Below are 19,333 nucleotides of genomic sequence, written 5' to 3'. Positions count from 1 at the left end.
AGCAGCTGCCGCGGCAAGGGCGCGCGAGCAACTGATCCAGCAGTGGCAACAAAACTGGAACGCGAGCACAAAAGGTCGATGGACACACTCCCTGATAGCCGACCTTCAAACATGGCTGAACAGACCACATGGGGAAGTCGATTTCTACCTGACGCAATTCCTCACCGGTCATGGTTACTTCCGAGAATATCTTCATAGAATGGGAAGGGTGGACTCACCGTTCTGTCACTACTGTGGAAACGTCGAAGATAACGTGTACCACACATTCTTCACCTGCGAACACTTCTTGATTTCGCGCAGAATGTTGGAAGAAAGACACGGAGACATAACTCCGAACAACATAGTTGGGGTAATGATTTCCAGCGCAGAAAAGTGGGAAGCAGTTGCGAGATACGTGAAATTCGTACTCCGCTGCAAACGAGAGGACGGTTGTCTACTGAGGACACCCTAATGAAACGCCCCTACAAAAGAGCAGCCCCAAGGCTCTAACAGCGCGCTCCTGCATCTGAAGACATGCATAATTGCGGTGCCAGATGCGGGATTCTTGCGCGGGCGGTGGGAGTTTGGGTTTTAGTGGGTAGACCAACACGCTTCGGTGGGAGTCCCACACTCGGGGAAGGTAGTATAGATACTAGCGCCCCCGGCCAGTGCATAAAGCATTGAAGCATGATTTTCTCACACAAAGGGGAAGGACCTACAGTTTTACGCCGACTCCGAACGGCGATTGTATTTTTATGAGAAGCTGCTTTTCATGGCAGACATACACTCGAAGGTTTGTCATTGCCTACCGAGGGGAGACCGCTGTTAAGAAAAAACCGTTTTTCTATATTTTTTTTGGCGAATTTGCTTTGACCAGGGCTTGAATCAATACATCACTGCAGCTGCCTGCAAAAGATAAAGCCAGCTTCCCGACATAAGCTACTATTCCATACGACGAACACAGATATGGAGTGAACTGTTCGCTTTTGTTCGAGCACTTAGTCAACCAAATTTCATGTGCGGCGTTGGTACAGAAAGGGAGTATTCGCTTACCGAAACTGAGAACACCGATTCGAATCGAAGCTGGCGCAAATTTTCATTTTTTATGTTTTAAAAGTGACTAGTCGCTTTTTATACCCGTTCGGGTATAAAAGGGAACAATGAGTATCTTCATAGGACATGCAGGAACAAAAGCGAACAGTTCATTCCATATAAAGAGATCAAAAGTGGTATTAGTCGCATTTGAATATTTACCACTATACAGTACTTTCATTGACGTTTATAGTAAGGTCAAACACGTTTCTGTTTGATTTTACTATTTCCCCCTCGGTGTGAAATTAGTAGAAAATGAGTTCGATCTTTGGGTCCCTCATAAATCTCTCGTACACAAACGAAGGCGAAAAGATGATGATTTGGGTCACACGCAAGATGAAATGAGTTTTTTTTATTTAAATTGTTAAGTCCTAGAACCAAAGCAGAATATCATCAACGCTTGGGAGGAAATAAAAACTGTTTACCCAAAACTTTACGGACTTTTGAAAAAACTGTAATTTAGTTGGTACCTCGGTGTCCGCTGAGCGCCTTTTTTCAAAAGCTGGTGCTACAGCCACCGAGAAACGCAACCGCTTAGCAACAAAACGCTTATCAAAGCTTTTGTTTTTGCAAACTTGGTTGAATAATAAATAATTATCGCCGCTAAAAATATTCGTTTTATTTTATTTAAGGGTAATTAACAAGAGAATTAGAAATTTTTTTATGGAAATGTGTTTTTGTGAATACTCACTGTAAAAAAGTGCCTTAAAAATTCGAGTAATCGATTATTTCTCAATAACTGCAATTAAGTTTTTTGCATCCCTAATTATGACACTATTGAAACAAATGAGCGATATGTACATATGATTTACATATGTTAACTTTATTACCGCTTGCTGCTCCAAGGAGAAGTTCTCAGGCATAAGACTTAAAATTTAAAAAAAGTTGGCAGCTCAATTTTCACTGTTATTCATAAAATATGCGGTTTTATGTGCAAACTGAAACTTACAAATTTTTATAGAACTACATATGTATACAGCGGCCGCTGTGGTGTAGTGGTTAGAAGAGCGCATTACAATTCCGCATTTAGTATAACTATGTATAAATTCTGTTCTTTAAACAGTGGTGAAATAAACTTGGAAATTGTCTTTATTATAACCAGCACATTTGATTTTAAAATCAGATAAAAAGTAGTGAAGTAAGTTATGGATAAGCGCATCAAGAACGAAAATAAAATATTTTTACCTAAAAAAAATCCCTCAGGTACTATAAGAAACCCATTTTCATTTTGTATTGGACTCTACCTATAACCTGCACTATATTATGTATCCGGTGTATTCCTTTTTTTTTGTAGCACTGCGCTATCTAAGAAACAGTCTAAGTGGAATTATAGCTTTTTGCTTTAGAACTTTTCATATGTACACCAATGCATACATAAATATATGTACTTGTTTGATTTTTTTTTTCTAGATGGAAGCACCAGTTTAAACTTTTATTGGAAGAGTCTGGATTTGTGACCCCGGGAAAACAGTTATCTGAAGTTCGTGTTCTCTTCATGGGGCGTGAATGTTTCGAGGCTTTATCAGAACATGACTGTCAACAAATTTATGATATTCATCAAGACGAAATAATTGAGAAGAGTAAGCAAAACTTCATAGAACTATTGCTGGAGAACGCCCAATTTTTTCAACAGTTTAAAAATGTGGATATCATTACCCAAGAAGATGTTCGGGCTATAACAGATCTTATACAGGACGATTCCAGGTAATTTTTTAACCGGCTTCAAAAAATAGCTGAGGTTATCTATTTATCGTGTATAGTTTTTTTTTATATTTGTTCGTGAACCGATTTGAAGGATTCTTTTCGCGATGAGTTAAGGACAGCCCCACAATGGTGGTACTTAAATTTTATCAACGTCGGTTGGGTAATGATCATTATCTTTAATGATAATGATAATTGTGGTAATGATGAAAATAATTCGAATGGGAACGATGACACGAGTTTACCCATCACAAAAAAAAAATAAAAAATAACCTAAAAAATAAAGAACAATCTTCACAAAATAAAACACAAGTGTGATAAAACAAAACGAAAAAATTGTTTCTTACACTTAAGTATATACTGAAGAATTATAAAAAATAAATTAAATACTTATATTTGAAGCCGAGAGGGTAAACTACTTACCTACCTCATACTGCTAAAACAGTCGTTTTCATCAAAATTAGGTAGAACCTTAAATAACTCAAAGCTCATGATTCTCATTATCGATTTGTATCATCGACTTGCATTATAAGCAGCATTAGTACATAACATTCCGTAAACCGGCTGTTCAAACCGAAATGTGAATGTATGCACAGTAAAAATTTATTACAAAGTAATCGTGCATGGATCATAAAGTAGGTTCTCGGCCCCCCATAGTTATGTTTCATTTATAAAAGTTGGTTTTTACTTTTAAACAAAACAAAAAAACTTATCATATTTTTTTTACCTAAATATTTTTTAAGAACTAAAAGATAGATAATTCCTTGATATGAGTGTTTTTGCTCCTACCAAAAATACTTGCTTCTCAAAGCGGTTGAGGCCAACAATTTCAGTTTGACCTCCGCATCATACTTTTGCTATACATAGCGTCGCTGTAGTTCATAAGCATGAATGAAGCTTTTCTACCAATTCCACGACGGGCGGTTGTACGTACCGGAATGACTTGGGTTTCACCCGACCAACGGCTGTTGTGCTGGTGATATAACCCCGTTTAGATTGGTGAAGTCGTTTAATCGTTGTTCGTCCCTGAGCGATACCAGCGGGATGCTCCGCGGACCAGAAACTTACTGCTGCTGTGTATGCCAAAAAACCAACCTTCATTCAGCTCTAACTTCCGTGTGAGGACTAACCAGCAGCTCTTGGCCCCTCATACAGTCTTCTCAGTGTGTCAGTCCAGAATATATCGTAACGTGACATAAGTTATGTGCAATTCCTGCCTGGGGTGGTGCCACTTTAAAGTATGTTCTGGTCTGCGTACCACCCGTGAATGGAAAAATAGCTACCACAGTCCCTGTTTAGAGCTCTGCAGCCGCATTCGTCATACGAGATGCCGCCGATCGCCACCCCCAGGCAGCAACTTCAACAGCGGCAAATGCAAAGGGTACTATGCAATGCTATGCAACACCACTTATCCTTCACCCCCCTACAAGCTTGTTAGCTTTAAAATATCCGCATCCGCATTCGCATCCGCGGATGTTTAAAATTCCACATTCCTAATATGTACATTAGAGTGGTTCAAACAAATTTTTTTTTGGAAATTCATAAACGCTACCTCAAATTATTGTTATTTGTGATAAAAAAAGAGAAACGTGTTTTTTTATTTTGAAAAAAAAAGTTTTCTTAGAGGTCGCGCTGGTCGGTTTTTTATAAAAACGCTGATGTTCTCATTTTTTTTTATATTCTTGACATGTTAAAATGCAGCTAAAAATTTGTTTTTTACATATAATTACTCTGGTATTATTGGGGAACATTCCCTTAATTACATACCTGTCTTGGGCAGTTAGAATGGGCCTACTGCCCGAAAATATGCTCTCGAAAAGAGACTAGTAAAATTTAAACGTTGACACTGAACGATTTACGCATTGCCATGGGTTGGACCTTGTTACCAGGGGGTTTCTGGGGTTGCTAGTTAGGGATCTGAAGTCAGTTTTTCTAAATTCAAAATGGCGGATCCAAAATGGCGGTCAATTAAAAAAAAATGATTGGATTCGTTCGAAACCCGGCACTCGAGAGTTTTTGTGGTCGCCGATTACAAATCTGAAGTCAATTTTTTTAAATTCAAAATGGCGGATCCAATATGGCGATCAAATAAAAAAAAGTACTAAAATTAAAACGTTGATACTGAACTTTTTAAACATTGTCAAGGGTTAAAACACTGTGGTAACCCTAAGTTTCGCATTGAAATCGTACACGATATGGCAACTGCATTTTTAGCATACTCTTCTTATTTAGACATTCGCATTAAAGTTTCCCGCTACTCAATCCGAACCTTCTAGAAATATTTTCATCAGGTGATCGGAGTACTTAAATTCCTGCTTCAACAAATACTGTATTAATTACCGGTCTTGTCTCGTGATCACAGACAGTGATATTGTANTTTCGCATTGAAATCGTACACGATATGGCAACTGCATTTTTAGCATACTCTTCTTATTTAGACATTCGCATTAAATTTTCCCGCTACTCAATACGAACCTTCTAGAAATATTTTCATCAGGTGATCGGAGTACTTAAATTCCTGCTTCAACAAATACTGTATTAATTACCGGTCTTGTCTCGTGATCACAGACAGTGATATTGTATAATTTTAGTAGACATATCTGTAGATAATTAAGAGTTGAATAAAGACTATTGAAGTAAATTGTCTAAAGTGGTGACCCCGAAGAAGTGAACGCGTACAACAAGCTACAACATGCCACCTGGCGAGGAAGAGCAAGGTGCTAGTGGAGCACCCACGAATTACGTGCACAGCGGCGTCACACCGCCAAAACCAATGCAGCACATGACAGCTCAAAGCGATACTGTTGACAGCCTCGCCATGAGGGTGCCTGTTCCAACATTACACGGGCATTCCATCAACAACATAGAGTCCTGGTTCAAGCGACTAGAGGCGTACTTTTCAATCATCGGCTTCGGTAAAATGAATGCTGATCAGCGTGACCAAGCCAAATTCAATATTGCGGTTATGCACATGGATGAAAGGCTCCATGAACAGACTTTTGAAATTATCCGCAATCCACCGGAGAAATGCAAGTACGACGCTCTACGACAAGCAATTTTGGCCAGATTCTCCACATCACCTATGGCAAGATCNGAACCGATGTAACACGAGACCAGCAACTCATAAAGGACTTCTGGATACAACGACTACCAGTCTCAGCACGCGCAGTCATCGCTGGAGTTACAAAAGCAAATCCTGAAATGACGGTCGAACAGCTAGCATCAATCGCGGACGAAATTGTTGATGCCGTACGGGTCAATAGCGTCGATGCAGTGTCATCATACGAACCACAGTATCCTAACCTCAAAAAACCACAAACAACGAGCTTGACTAGCAATAATGGAACTAGCTTGGATGACCGTGTCAGTCAGATGGAGCGCACTTTAGCTCGCATTGAGAAAAAACTTTCATCAACAAACCAAAATNCACATGACAGCTCAAAGCGATACTGTTGACAGCCTCGCCATGAGGGTGCCTGCTCCAACATTACACGGGCATTCCATTAACAACATTGAGTCCTGGTTCACGTGACTAGAGGCGTACTTTTCAATCATCGGCTTCGGTAAAATGAATGCTGATCAGCGTGACCAAGCCAAATTCAATATTGCGGTTATGCACATGGATGAAAGGCTCCATGAACAGACTTTTGAAATTATCCGCAATCCACCGGAGAAATGCAAGTACGACGCTCTACGACAAGCAATTTTGTCCAGATTCTCCACATCACCCATGGCAAGATTGGAGCAGCTAACATCAGGAATTCAGCTTGGTGACAACAAACCGAGTTTCCTATTAACCCAGCTGCAACGAACCGATGTAACACGAGACCAGCAACTCATAAAGGACTTCTGGATACAACGACTACCAGTCTCAGCACGCGCAGTCATCGCTGGAGTTACAAAAGCAAATCCTGAAATGACGGTCGAACAGCTAGCATAAATCGCGGACGAAATTGTTGATGACGTACGGGTTAATAGCGTCGATGGAGTGTCCTCATACGAACCACAACATTCTAACCTCAAAAAACCACAAACAACGAGCTTGACTAGCAATAATGGAACTAGCTTGGATGACCGTGTCAGTCAGATGGAGCGCACTTTAGCTCGCATTGAGAAAAAACTTTCATCAACAAACCCAAACCGCAGCCGCTCGGTTACACGACGTCAAGACCACAGCTCTTCAAGTCACCGTAGCCAATTTCAACAACGGAACAATGAACAGCAGATTTGCTGGTACCACAAGAAGTTTAACGCACAAGCAACAGCCCGTGCAGTTTTTCTCAACAGTGTTCAAAAAACTAAGCACTTCGGTGGCATCGCCATCTAATGTCACCGAATCATGTAGCGCGTCCCCAAACATCTATCAAACGCAGCAAGTTCAAACCTCAAACAAATACATTTTTCTTCTACTAATCGCCTTTTTATTCTTGATGCCTTATCAAAAAAACNTTGACAGCCTCGCCATGAGGGTGCCTGCTCCAACATTACACGGGCATTCCATTAACAACATTGAGTCCTGGTTCACGTGACTAGAGGCGTACTTTTCAATCATCGGCTTCGGTAAAATGAATGCTGATCAGCGTGACCAAGCCAAATTCAATATTTCGGTTATGCACATGGATGAAAGGCTCCATGAACAGACTTGAAATTATCCGCAATCCACCGGACAAATGCAAGTACGACGCTCTACGACAAGCAATTTTGGCCAGATTCTCCACATCACCTATGGCAAGATCGGAGCAGCTAACATCAGGAATTCAGCTTGGTGACAACAAACCGAGTTTCCTATTAAGACCAGCAACTCATAAAGGACTTCTGGATACAACGACTACCAGTCTCAGCACGCGCAGTCATCGCTGGAGTTACAAAAGCAAATCCTGAAATGACGGTCGAACAGCTAGCATCAATCGCGGACGAAATTGTTGATGACGTACGGGTTAATAGCGTCGATGGAGTGTCCTCATACGAACCACAACATTCTAACCTCAAAAAACCACAAACAACGAGCTCAACTAGCAATAATGGAACTAGCTTGGATGACCGTGTCAGTCAGATGGAGCGCACTTTAGCTCGCATTGAGAAAAAACTTTCATCAACAAACCCAAACCGCAGCCGCTCGGTTACACGACGTCAAGACCACAGCTCTTCAAGTCACCGTAGCCAATTTCAACAACGGAACAATGAACAGCAGATTTGCTGGTACCACAAGAAGTTTAACGCACAAGCAACAGCCCGTGCAGTTTTTCTCAACAGTGTCCAAAAAACTAAGCACTTCGGTGGCATCGCCATCTAATGTCACCGAATCATATAGCGCGTCCCCAAACATACTATCAAACGCAGCAAGTTCAAACCTCAAACAAATACATTTTTCTTCTACTAATCGCCTTTTTATTCATGATGCCTTATCAAAAAACAAGTTTTTAATAGATACTGGGGCAGACGTGTCTTTACTTAAGGCCACACCACAAGACCGACTTCGGAAGTTTAACACATCGCCAAAACTATACGCTGCTAATCAGTCAACCATCGATACCTTTGGTCAAGTGAGGGTCAAGCTTGACCTGGGTCTTCGGCGCTCCTTTGAATGGATTTTCTTGGTAGCGGATACGCCTTACAGCATTATTGGTGCAGATTTTTTGCGACATTTTAATATACTTATCGACCTCAAAAATGCCGCAATCATTGATAAAGAAACGAATTTGAAAAGTTATGCCGTCGCAACGGTAGACCTATCAACACCAACTCCAAAACTTTTCGACACTAACCACAAATACGCTCATATTTTACGTAATTTTCACGACGTCACACATCTCTCCTCACCTTACGGTTTGCGAGCGGCAACAACCACTGTGACACATTTTATTGAAACTTCCGGCCCACCAGTTTTTGCTTAAACCTCGGCGTCTGCCACCGGAAAAGTTTCGTGCGGTAAAATACGAGTTTGAATACTTGCTGAAAAGCGGCGTTCTTCGGCCGTCGAAGAGCGCTTACGCATCGCCTATTCACGTTGTTCGTAAAGCCAACAATTCCTGGCGACCATGTGGCGATTATCGCGCATTAAATGCACAAACGACTCCCGACAGGTACCTGCTGCCACTAATTCAAGACTTATCTTTAAGTCTCCACAAAAAGAAGATTTTTTCAAAAATTTACTTAACTCGCGGCTAATAAAATTGTGAAGAACCAGCAACTAAGACTTGAGTGTAAATAAGCTGAAGAAACAATTGAAAAAGGAAATAAATTATCTCAATCAAAATTTCTGCGGCAACCACAAAAATGCAGTTGCCAATATAGCAACTCTGTTGCCAGCTTTTAGTTGCCAGTTGCCATCTGTAATACCAATTCAGCCACTGGCCACCCAACTGAAGTTCGGTTGCAATCCGTAATCGACCCATTAATCTACTCATCATGTTGGAGCAGCTCCGGGTAATGGACCATTGAATGTGGCTGAAGTTATGACCACCATAACCAACGGAGTCTCCAAGCAAACGCAACTCCTGAATTTATACGGTAGCAGTTCATAGCAATTACTATTGTATGTGTGTATGATTCATATTTGGGACATTCTATACTTTGATCAAACCGATATTAAGTATTTCTGAGGAGCTCCGGGTAATGGTCGCTCAAACTTGGGTGTGCTTAATGAGCTGTCTTGGCAGATGCGCTGGCAGGAATTGGAGTCTCTATAGTTATAATAAAAACGTAAATATATTCGTAATGTTAGAATTTTACTTGATAATTTCGCAAAATAACACAAAATTCACGTTTTTCATGTATATGTATCAGGGTTGTTGCGAATATTCGCATTCGCACTCGCGACCGCGGAGCTTCCGCATTAATTTTAACATTCGCATTCGCTTTCGCATTCGCAATAATCAATGCGGAGCTTTTGCGAATGCGAATATTGTGCAAGTGCACTGATGAAACGTATATCTGGCAAACAAAATAAAAATTTAAGCTAATATCTTTGGCCTGTGGACATGCTACGTTAAAACTGTCCCCCTAAATCCCTCTCTTTTGTAATTTAAAGTCAAAGAGTAATATCCTTAAATAGGTATTTCCAGCGGAAATGTTCAACGTCTAGCTATAACGAGAATCAACAATTTGCGCGGTAAAAGATAACCTTTCATTAGGTAAGAATTATGTAACTATCTAACATTAAAAAACCGGAGGCATCGCTAGTTTTTTTCTACATAAGAGTAATATTTTTTTTTTTCATAAAACGGCTTATTATGATTAAGTTCCGTGTTTTTTTATTTTATTACTTAGCAGAAAAACACTGTTTTTACTACGCAAATACTGTTTGATTGATTACGATGCATTTCATCGAATCATAAGTCCCCACATCGTTTTATGCAATAACAAGATTTTAGTTAGTTGTGGCTTTTTTGTATTTCAGCCACAATGTGAAATGCGCCCTATCCATACTATATTAACGATATGTTGAAAATTTGCGTACATTTGCCTCAAAATATCAAAGCACATTGAGCACATGGAATGAAAAAACAAAACGGATTTGGTATGGTACTGACAGCGGTGAGTAAGTAATTGTGACTTACTAGAATTAGGAAAAGTCGATCTCAGTTGATAAAAAAAAAAACTAATTAGAAGCTATTCTTTACAGGTGAACCATTTCAAAAAGTCACCCGGGAACTAAGCAGATCTGAGACCTTCATCCGTGATTCCAATAATTCAAATTATTATAAAAAAACGGGGTTCTTTTTTAACAAAATAACAAGATTTTAAACTAATTCGGCTGACAGCCACGACTTTCAAACCAAGTTTTCTTCGAAATTTTCATTCCCAAAAAATCACATTTTATTTACCTATTTACAACCTCGCTATAAGCACACATTTTTCAAACCAGTCACAGAAGAAAGGACTACAAATGAATTACAAAAACTAAAATCGAAAATCGCTGATGAGGTTACAGCATCTCCAAATTCTGAAACAACCAAAAGAATGAGAGTGAAGCATTTGCAGCGCCGATGCAATTCTCAGAAAGGAGTTTTTGGATGGAATTTACAATTTTGTCAAGTTTCAAGTTTTTCAAGTTATTCGCCTTGAGCGAGTAGTTATTTAGTGGCGCAGATTTGATTTACGACACAGGCTTTAACCCAATTCCAATTTTTAAATTCAAGTACTAAATAAAAAAAAAAACATTATTTAAAATTACTACATTTTCCATTTTTTATTTTCCTAATCACCTAATTAACCCACCTAAATTATTTCTTAAAAATACTTGACATCCGCGGATGTTAGCTTTTAACGTCCGCATCCGCATTCGCATCCGCGGATGTCTAAAATTCCACATTCGCAACATCCCTAATTCTAAAAAATCTGAATAAAAAGTTGAAAATCTAGCTGAAACTTTGCCGATTTTTCATAATTTTTGCACAAAGTTTGAAATCTGGATTTTTGTGGTGTTTGTTATATAATGGGCTAGACTGGAAAAATAATAAACGTTAAATAAACAAAAGAAAAATAGCCAAAATTGATCAAAATGTTGCTGGCTTAATTAGCTGATCACAAGTGTATATACATATTAGGGATGTTGCCAGTACGGCACTTATAAAATAAATCTCCATAACAAATTTAAAATACTTCCAGAGATTTTCTATCCTTCCAGAGATATGTATGTATTAAGAAATTTTTAGTATGTATGGAGGCGACATGCCTCCTTTTATAATACCTCACATTTTTTCCATGAGCAATTGATACATTTTGTATACACAACTCCATTCCAAGTTCCAGTATTCTTCCACAAACACTTCCAGTGATATGTGGCAAGAAAAAGTCAATTTGTACAGGAAGTGCTACGCCCCTTTTTCTTATAACCCTAATCTTCTTCCATGAATTTAGAATTGATTTTACATACCCCAGTACCAAGTTCCAGTACTCTACCATGAACACCTCTAGAGATATGCAGTATAAAACAGTAAATTTATACGGGAGGTACCATGTCCCCTTTTCGAAAAACGCAAATTTTTCTTCATGAGTATGGAATTAATTTTGTATACACATCTCGGTGCCAAGTTCCAGTCCTCTGCAATAAACACCTCCAGAGATATGCAGATATGTACTAGTTTCACATACATACATACATATGTATTTTCATACCAAGTACCTTACCCCAAACATTTGAAGAGACATGCAATATGAAACTTTCAGTCAGAATGGGAGGTGCTACGCCTACGTCCATTTTTCTCGTGAATATGAATATGATTTCACACAGCGTTGGCAAAATGTTAATCTGATTAACGATTAAAAATTAACGATTAAAATGTTAATCGCGTCTGACGATTAAAATTAATTAGTCGTAATCAACTGTACGAGTAATGATAAAATTTTTTTAATCGTTAATCGCTTTCTGCGATTAAAAATAAAATCTGATTAAGTTGTCTAGTTTGTCAGAATTCGAAAGCACATAATATAAAATAAATTATAATTATTGTTATTAGTAATACATAGACTGGGAACTTTTACAAACCTAATTTGTAAAACGTTTGTTGGTATAGATCTTAATGAAAATGCACACTAAATTGCTCAGATTGATGAGGAAACCCGACTTAGCCATACCGGATTAACTTGCTTTGTGTGCACAGGAAAATTCCAGCATAAATTAATTAATTACCAAACCTACTTGATCAAATTAATCATGATTAACTGTAATCAGATTGAATTTAATCGAATTAACTAATTGATTAAAAAATCAATCGATTAATGCCAACATCCAGTTCTCTCCCACAAATACTTCCAGAGATATGTATAGAATATGAAAATTCCAATTTGTATGGGAGGGGCCTACAGTTATCGGACTTACTTTAAGTCTAAGACCATCCTTGCGAAATCCGTAGTAAGTGTACCAAATTGCGTTCTGATCGGGAAACCGGTTAAGGAAGTAGCCTATTTTTCAATCCATTTTATAAACCATCTGTGAGCACAATTTCATTTTCAAACAGGTAGAAATTCTTAAAAAAGTAGCCTATTTTCCAATCTAGGTCATAAGCTATCTGTGTGCAAACTTTCATGCAAATCAGTTCAGTCATTTCCGCGTATTAATTTAATTAAACTTTTCAAATAGGTGGCAACTCTTAAAATAGTAGCCTATTCTCCAACGTAGGTCATAAGCTATCTCTATGCGAAATTTCATGCAAATCTGTTCAGTCGTTTCCGCGTATTAATATAATTAAACTTTTTAACAGGTGGCAACTCTTCCAAAAAATTAGCCTATTTCCCACTATAGGTCATAAGCTATCTGCTTGGAAAATTTCATGCAAATCCGTTCAGACTTCCACGTATTAATTTAATTAAATTTTTTTAGCAGGTGGCAACAAAAAAGTAGCCTATTTTCCAACCTTGCTCATAAGCTATCTGTGTGCAAACTTTCATGCAAATCAGTTCAGTCATTTCCGCGTATTAATTTAATTAAACTTTTCAAATAGGTGGAAACTCTTAAAATAGTAGCCTATTCTCCAACGTAGGTCATAAGCTATCTGTGTGCAAACTTTCATGCAAATCAGTTCAGTCATTTCCGCGTATTAATTTAATTAAACTTTTAAACAGGTGGCAACTCTTAAAAAAATAGCCTATTAACCAATCAGGCACATAAGCTATCTGGATTTAATGCAAATGCGTTCAGCCGTTTCCGCGTGATGATTTCCCAAACATCCAAACATACAAACTTTCACATTTATAATATTAGTAAAATATATACATATAATCTTACAATGGATATTTTTTTTATTTTAAATTTACATTTAAGAAAACTCCACTCAGTGCAATAATTACGATTTGAGTTTTTCAGTTTATAGAAACACAAGCGTTAATTATGTACTTAACTATTGATTATTCTTAATTAGGCATTGATATTACCCTTCACCTACATTTTGTTCATAAATAACACATAATTACATATATTTTATCCTCGAAAAGAACTTTTTCTAATCATGAGGCGAAATTCCCCACAGTTAGTGTTGCCGTGCGCGCAAAACGAAAACGCTGCACACAACCCAAAAGTACTCCTCGGGGACCAATTGGTGAAAAACTTCGAAAAAGTTGATTACTGTAGTCACTGCTGGACACATATCAATTTAGAGATTCGGCGATTGGCATAAGCGAAAGAAGTGGGGAAAACACGTGAAAACTGGCTAATTCTCCTCTGGTGTGAGCCAATTTTGGTCGACCGTATGATCGCTGTTCAACTCGGCGGAGCGCAATATTACATTGAAAATTGAAGCGATGTGAGAGCTATTTTGGACGAATATTCACACTGCATCCCTCGGTGGACAGAGTCAAACCTCGAGTGACCAGAAAGCTGCACCAACTATCAAAACCCAGTGCGGCTCTTGTTTTTACCAGCGGTGAAGTTCAGGTGGCCATCGGGAAGCCGAAAGTCTCCAAAGCCATTGGTCCCGACGGAATATGCATACTTATGCTGGGTACAGCGAGAGTTGACTACCCAAACAAGGTCCACCATTACAGACGTGTGGAAAGCGGAGTCGTATCGTCCGATAATACTTCTCCCTCAAAGCGAAGACACTAGAGGCCTTGTTACTCCCGCATTTAACGTACTACCTGCCCCCAGCTAATCATCATCACGGCTTCCACAAGGTACACGGCACCCCACAGCGCCGTGCCCCTGGGAGAGACCTGTCAAAGGCGTTAATCACCGTCTCTCACTCCACGCTACTAGAAGACATTGAGGTCTCCTCTCTCCCAAAGGAGCCTAAAGGGTGGTCAGCAAATTATCTGATTGGTCAACATCCGTCAGTCATCTCACACACAGTCACGGATCAAACGCCAGAACTCAGAAAAAATAAACAGGGTTCTGCAGGGTGGCGCTCCCTTCCCGCTTATCTTTAATTTGTATATCTCGAGGCTTCCTAAACCACCATAGTGAGTTTCCATCATCTAATGCGCTGGCGATTGTTCGATATTGACGTCCGGCAATATAATTAATGACCAGTGCTCAAAGAAAACGATTATCTCCAAACTTTTTCACTGAAAGGAGCCTCTCCCCTACGAAATCCTCGGTAAGCATTTTCAGGCTACAGCTGGGAATTCACGTCGTCGACGTACCTATTCCGACAGTGAACAACCCGAAAATTCTTGGGGTAACCTTTTATAGCTAGCCCCCTCTTTTGCTCTGCACTCACCGGCAGAACTTGGGCCAAAGACAAACAAATGTTGCCAGCATACAATGAATTTGGTCTGCCGCTGGTAAACTATGCTGCGACTGAGTGGTCGCCGGGGACAAGTGGGCGAAGCTACAACGCTGCCATAATATAGCACTCCGGACAGGTACAGGATGCCTTCTGATGTTGCGTGAACATCACCTCCATATCGAGGCTCAGATGCTCCCGGTAAAGGAGCACAACATCATGCTCAGCAAGCTGTTTCTCGTCGGCTACTAGAGGTGTGTACACCCTACCAGACACTTAGCGCGCTCTAAAAGGCTTTATAACTCGGAAAAGTAAAAAAAAGGCCCTGAGAAAAGGACTTGATCTTTCGATTGAGATAACTTAAAAACAATATTAAAAATGACCATAATTGAGAAAAATTACAAATAAATTTTCGTTCAGAATTTTCACCATGAAAGTGGAAAAATTTTCATAGTTTTCGAATTATTTTTCCCATTTTCTGTCTGCTTCCCAGCTAGTCGAAAAGTAGCTTGTTTTGTACCGCTCAGCGCGCTTGGGACATTTGAATTGCCCCATATGTATAAACATATTTGAAAAGAAACCAAAAAAATTTAAAAAGTAGTAGTTATGTAGAAAAGGAGTATCTATGTATTGCTTTATTTTGGTACTTTTCACTTTTCAGTCCGATATTTGCGTGGTGGTCACACGCGAGAAACAAAATGGATAAGTATTCAAAATTTATTATTTGTATTTAAATGATAAATAACAAATTCCTTTATCTAATAAGGTAGCATCATCATATTAAAACGACCAATAACCTTTAGAAGGTGCAAAATGTAACCAATAGCTCGATTTATATTATATTATGGATCATAATATGCATTTGGAACTAGTAATGCAACTAGTACGAAAGCGACAATTGTCACCGACCCCGCTGCAGGGTTAGAAACGATTACTTTGACACCTATTATTATATTTCTCTTTGGTTTGATTCTCAGCACTTATATTTGTATACTTAAAACTGTAAACTTTTAATTTGTTTGTAATAAATGTATTTACGCGTTCAAATTGTGATTGTTTTTATTTTATTTTCTGTCTTTATTTGAAAGTTAGTTTTCCGATTGCCAGATGAATTAGATATATGAGATATTCTTTTTCATATCGGACACCAAATTTGGTGTCACACCTTCGATTGGCTTCAAATTTTTTTTATGGGTTCTATACATGAAATAAGCTAACGAGGATTTTTTGGCTTTTTTCTTTGGAGATATGATCTATCAAAGTTTTAATTTTTTCGTGATTCTGACTAATCATGTACTCCATCAAATCGTTATGTCTCGGGTTCTGCCCATCGTAGAGACTTCATCTTAACGTCGATTTGAGGCTAAAGAAACGGGCTTAATATTTCTATATATAAGATGGTCACGATTGTCCTAAAGCTAACATAGCTATTAACAGTTGAACTTTTTGAAGTTGATTTGCATAGTAAAGACCAGTAAGTTAGGGATTTAAAATCATACCATCGTGATCCTTGTTTAATTCTCTATAAAAAACGTGCTTCAAAAAATGGGGGTTTTTCAAGAACTATTTTTAAAATATTTTTCTTTATGACGAGAAGGTTTATTTTGTGAGAATCAACAATTTGTTGTGGAACAAATATTTTTAACGAAGCGATATTCTGGCGAAATCCGCAATAAAATCTGCGTTTTGCTAATTTTAGTCCTGCAATTGCCACACCCATTTCTAGGGGTTTGTCGCCTTAAAAAAAAAATTTCGTCATACAAATATTATGTCTGGATAGGTATTCTATCGGAATCCGCAATCAAATTTTACTTTTTGCAAAAACCCGATGTTTAACACCTTACCAAATATATCTTAACATAAGTTTTCGGAAAAAAATTACAAAAAGTTTTTGATTCTCACAAAATAAACCATCTCGTCATAAAGAAAAATATTTTAAAAATAGTTCTTGAGAAACCCCAATTTTTTTAACCACGTTTTTTATAGAGAATTAAACAAGGATTACGGTGGTATTATTTTAAATCTCTAATTTACAGGTCTTCACTATGCAAATCAACTTCAAAGAGTTCAACTGTTAATAGCTAAGTTAGCTTTAGGACAATCTTGACCATCTTATATATATAAATGTTAAGCCCGTTTCTTAGCTTTGGAATGACATAATTTTTTTTACGAAATCTGTCTAACTTAAAAAAGAATGGCTCATATGCAAAAAAGCATAGTTGTGTGGCATATTTAGAGGAATTTTATTAAAAATATGTGGAAAAAAAAATGATATGGCAGCATGATTCTCCCACGGCTCTCTTTGCACTTAGAAACTTTACTTAAAAATCAAAAATCTATAGTTCTCCAAATTTCTGAGTGAAGTTGTTTCTTTGGGTAACTAAATACACGCGCTGCTCATATGCCAGATATACCATCAAGTCAAGTCTAAGGGTCAAATTCACAGTGCGTACTGAAAATCTGTAGTTAACTGCCGATTCTGATATAACTACGCACTGTGAATTTGGCCTTTACCGCCCTATTCCCACAACATTGACAAAATTCATCGTATGACTATTGTCACAATTATTGCGCCTAAAACACAATATGTATAAACATTGAGGTTGTTTCGCCGTTGTCGCGTACTCAGTAGGTCATAACAACAACACTGACAATTGTCACCATACGAGAGTTTAAAATAAATTTGCGGCGTAGTATTAGGCGCAGTAGTAAAGGCAATAGTCAGCCGCTGAGTTTTGTCAGTGTTGTGGGAATAGGGCGGTTAGTATTGCATAACGGAGCTTTTACTTCATAGCCTGTGGTTAACCAAAAAACTTGCTTTCGTTTGATTGTGGATTGTGTGGAAATTTTTTGTTGAAAACCGATAACTTAACGGTAACCTTAAATTACAGGCTAGTACGATAAATGTTTGGTTATGTTCTAAGAATCCTCATAAACGCAATTAATGCATTGATTTGTAATAACGTTTTTCGCGGTATTTTGAAGTTGTTTATATAGCGAATGCAATTAATAAAAATTCGCGTTGATTCTTTGTAATTTCCCTTGCGAGCGCTTTTGTGAATTTTTTCCATAAAAACTCATGTTCATATGGAAAAACTGCTCAAGACCGTCATTAAATAAAAGAATCAACGCAAATTTAAGCGTTTCAAAGTTACATTGCATAATGCATACTCTAACGCCTGTTTGAAATTTCACTGAAAATTCCTGATTTTTTAAATTTTTTCGTTTGAAATTTTAATTTATAAGGGTTGTGTTATAAGTTAACTTTATTGAAAAAGTAGCAGGATTTCAACTTGAAAAACATTGTGAATATTCAGCCTCATTGCGAGTGTCGTGTCGAATGCAAGTCGTTTTTCGAGAGTCGAGTCTTATCGAACTTTTTACTGAATCTGAATGAACTCGAAAATATCGTTGCCAGCTTGGGATGCGGCACTTTGATGATTCGAAATCAGCTGGTGCGAAGGAAACAATAGACATTTATGTATGTCATTTTGTTCACGCTGCTCCAGCAGTGGCAATGGCCGAGTGAGCAAAGCACTAGACTGTCATTTGAGAGATCCGAGTTCGAGTCCGAGACCTCGGCATAGGGACTTTTGTTTCCTTTTTTAACCGAGTTCACAAAAAGAGAAGGTTATCAATTTATCGGAATAATTTTTTTTAATGTATCTTACCGTATATCTTTGGACCACGTTAACCGATTTCGATAATTTCATCGGAAGGGTGGTACCTTAAGGGTGGTCCCATACTAATTTTGCTTACATACGATAATTGGATCGTGAAGAAATTAACGATAATCTTTAATTTTTATATGAGAATTGAAGTCGGTTTTGTTTTTGATTAAAAATTACTTGTTTATTTCTTTTGTTTATATTATTTTTACTTAAGATTTAGTTCTTTTAAAAAATAAAAATATATTTTTGTTAAGGTGCTCGTAAACGATGAGAGTAAATACCTTGAGAATAGGATTTCACTCTCATTCTCACCGTCTAACAAGTAATGAGAGTTGGTATCAGGGATGCCGTTTGGGTCTAAATAGATCCAATTGGATACATTTTTAGCCGAATTTTTGCGGGATACTTATTTTTTCCGGTCAGTATAAATGTGGATACTTTTTTAAATAGGCCAAAATTTTATATTTCCTATAAAGTTTTTTTCGTTCAAAAATCGATTTTCATTAAAGATGGTAGAAAGCATTACGTTTTCTGAACGTATAAAGAATCGCTATTAAGCGTGAAATTAAAGCATTTTATTTTTTGTGAACGAAGCAATGAACATATGAACAGATCTCACCAAAATAGGTATAAGAGCAATTGCTTTAATTAGCTTAAAAGGATGCTTTAAGCAAGATCTTAATATACATATCGTCGTTTAAAGTACAAAACCGCGTATCAACAAAA

At 37.9% G+C, this 19,333-nt stretch overlaps 1 protein-coding gene across 2 annotated transcripts in view; it reads left to right on the top strand.

Annotated features, from left to right (window-relative positions):
* Positions 1–19,333, top strand: part of RhoGAPp190 (Rho GTPase-activating protein 190) — a 162,059-nt gene that overhangs the window by 62,381 nt on the left and 80,345 nt on the right. For both annotated transcript variants that reach the window (XM_017638723.1, XM_017638729.1), the window contains exon 4: positions 2,482–2,775. In XM_017638723.1, the coding sequence (XP_017494212.1) occupies positions 2,482–2,775 (294 nt within the window). The remainder of the gene's footprint in view (positions 1–2,481; positions 2,776–19,333) is intronic.

Source organism: Rhagoletis zephyria, unplaced genomic scaffold (assembly GCF_001687245.7).
Source record: "Rhagoletis zephyria isolate East Lansing unplaced genomic scaffold, Rhagoletis_zephyria_1.1 Rzeph_scaffold_00146, whole genome shotgun sequence".
Taxonomy (NCBI): domain Eukaryota; kingdom Metazoa; phylum Arthropoda; class Insecta; order Diptera; family Tephritidae; genus Rhagoletis; species Rhagoletis zephyria.
This window is presented reverse-complemented; position numbering and strand designations above follow the sequence as displayed.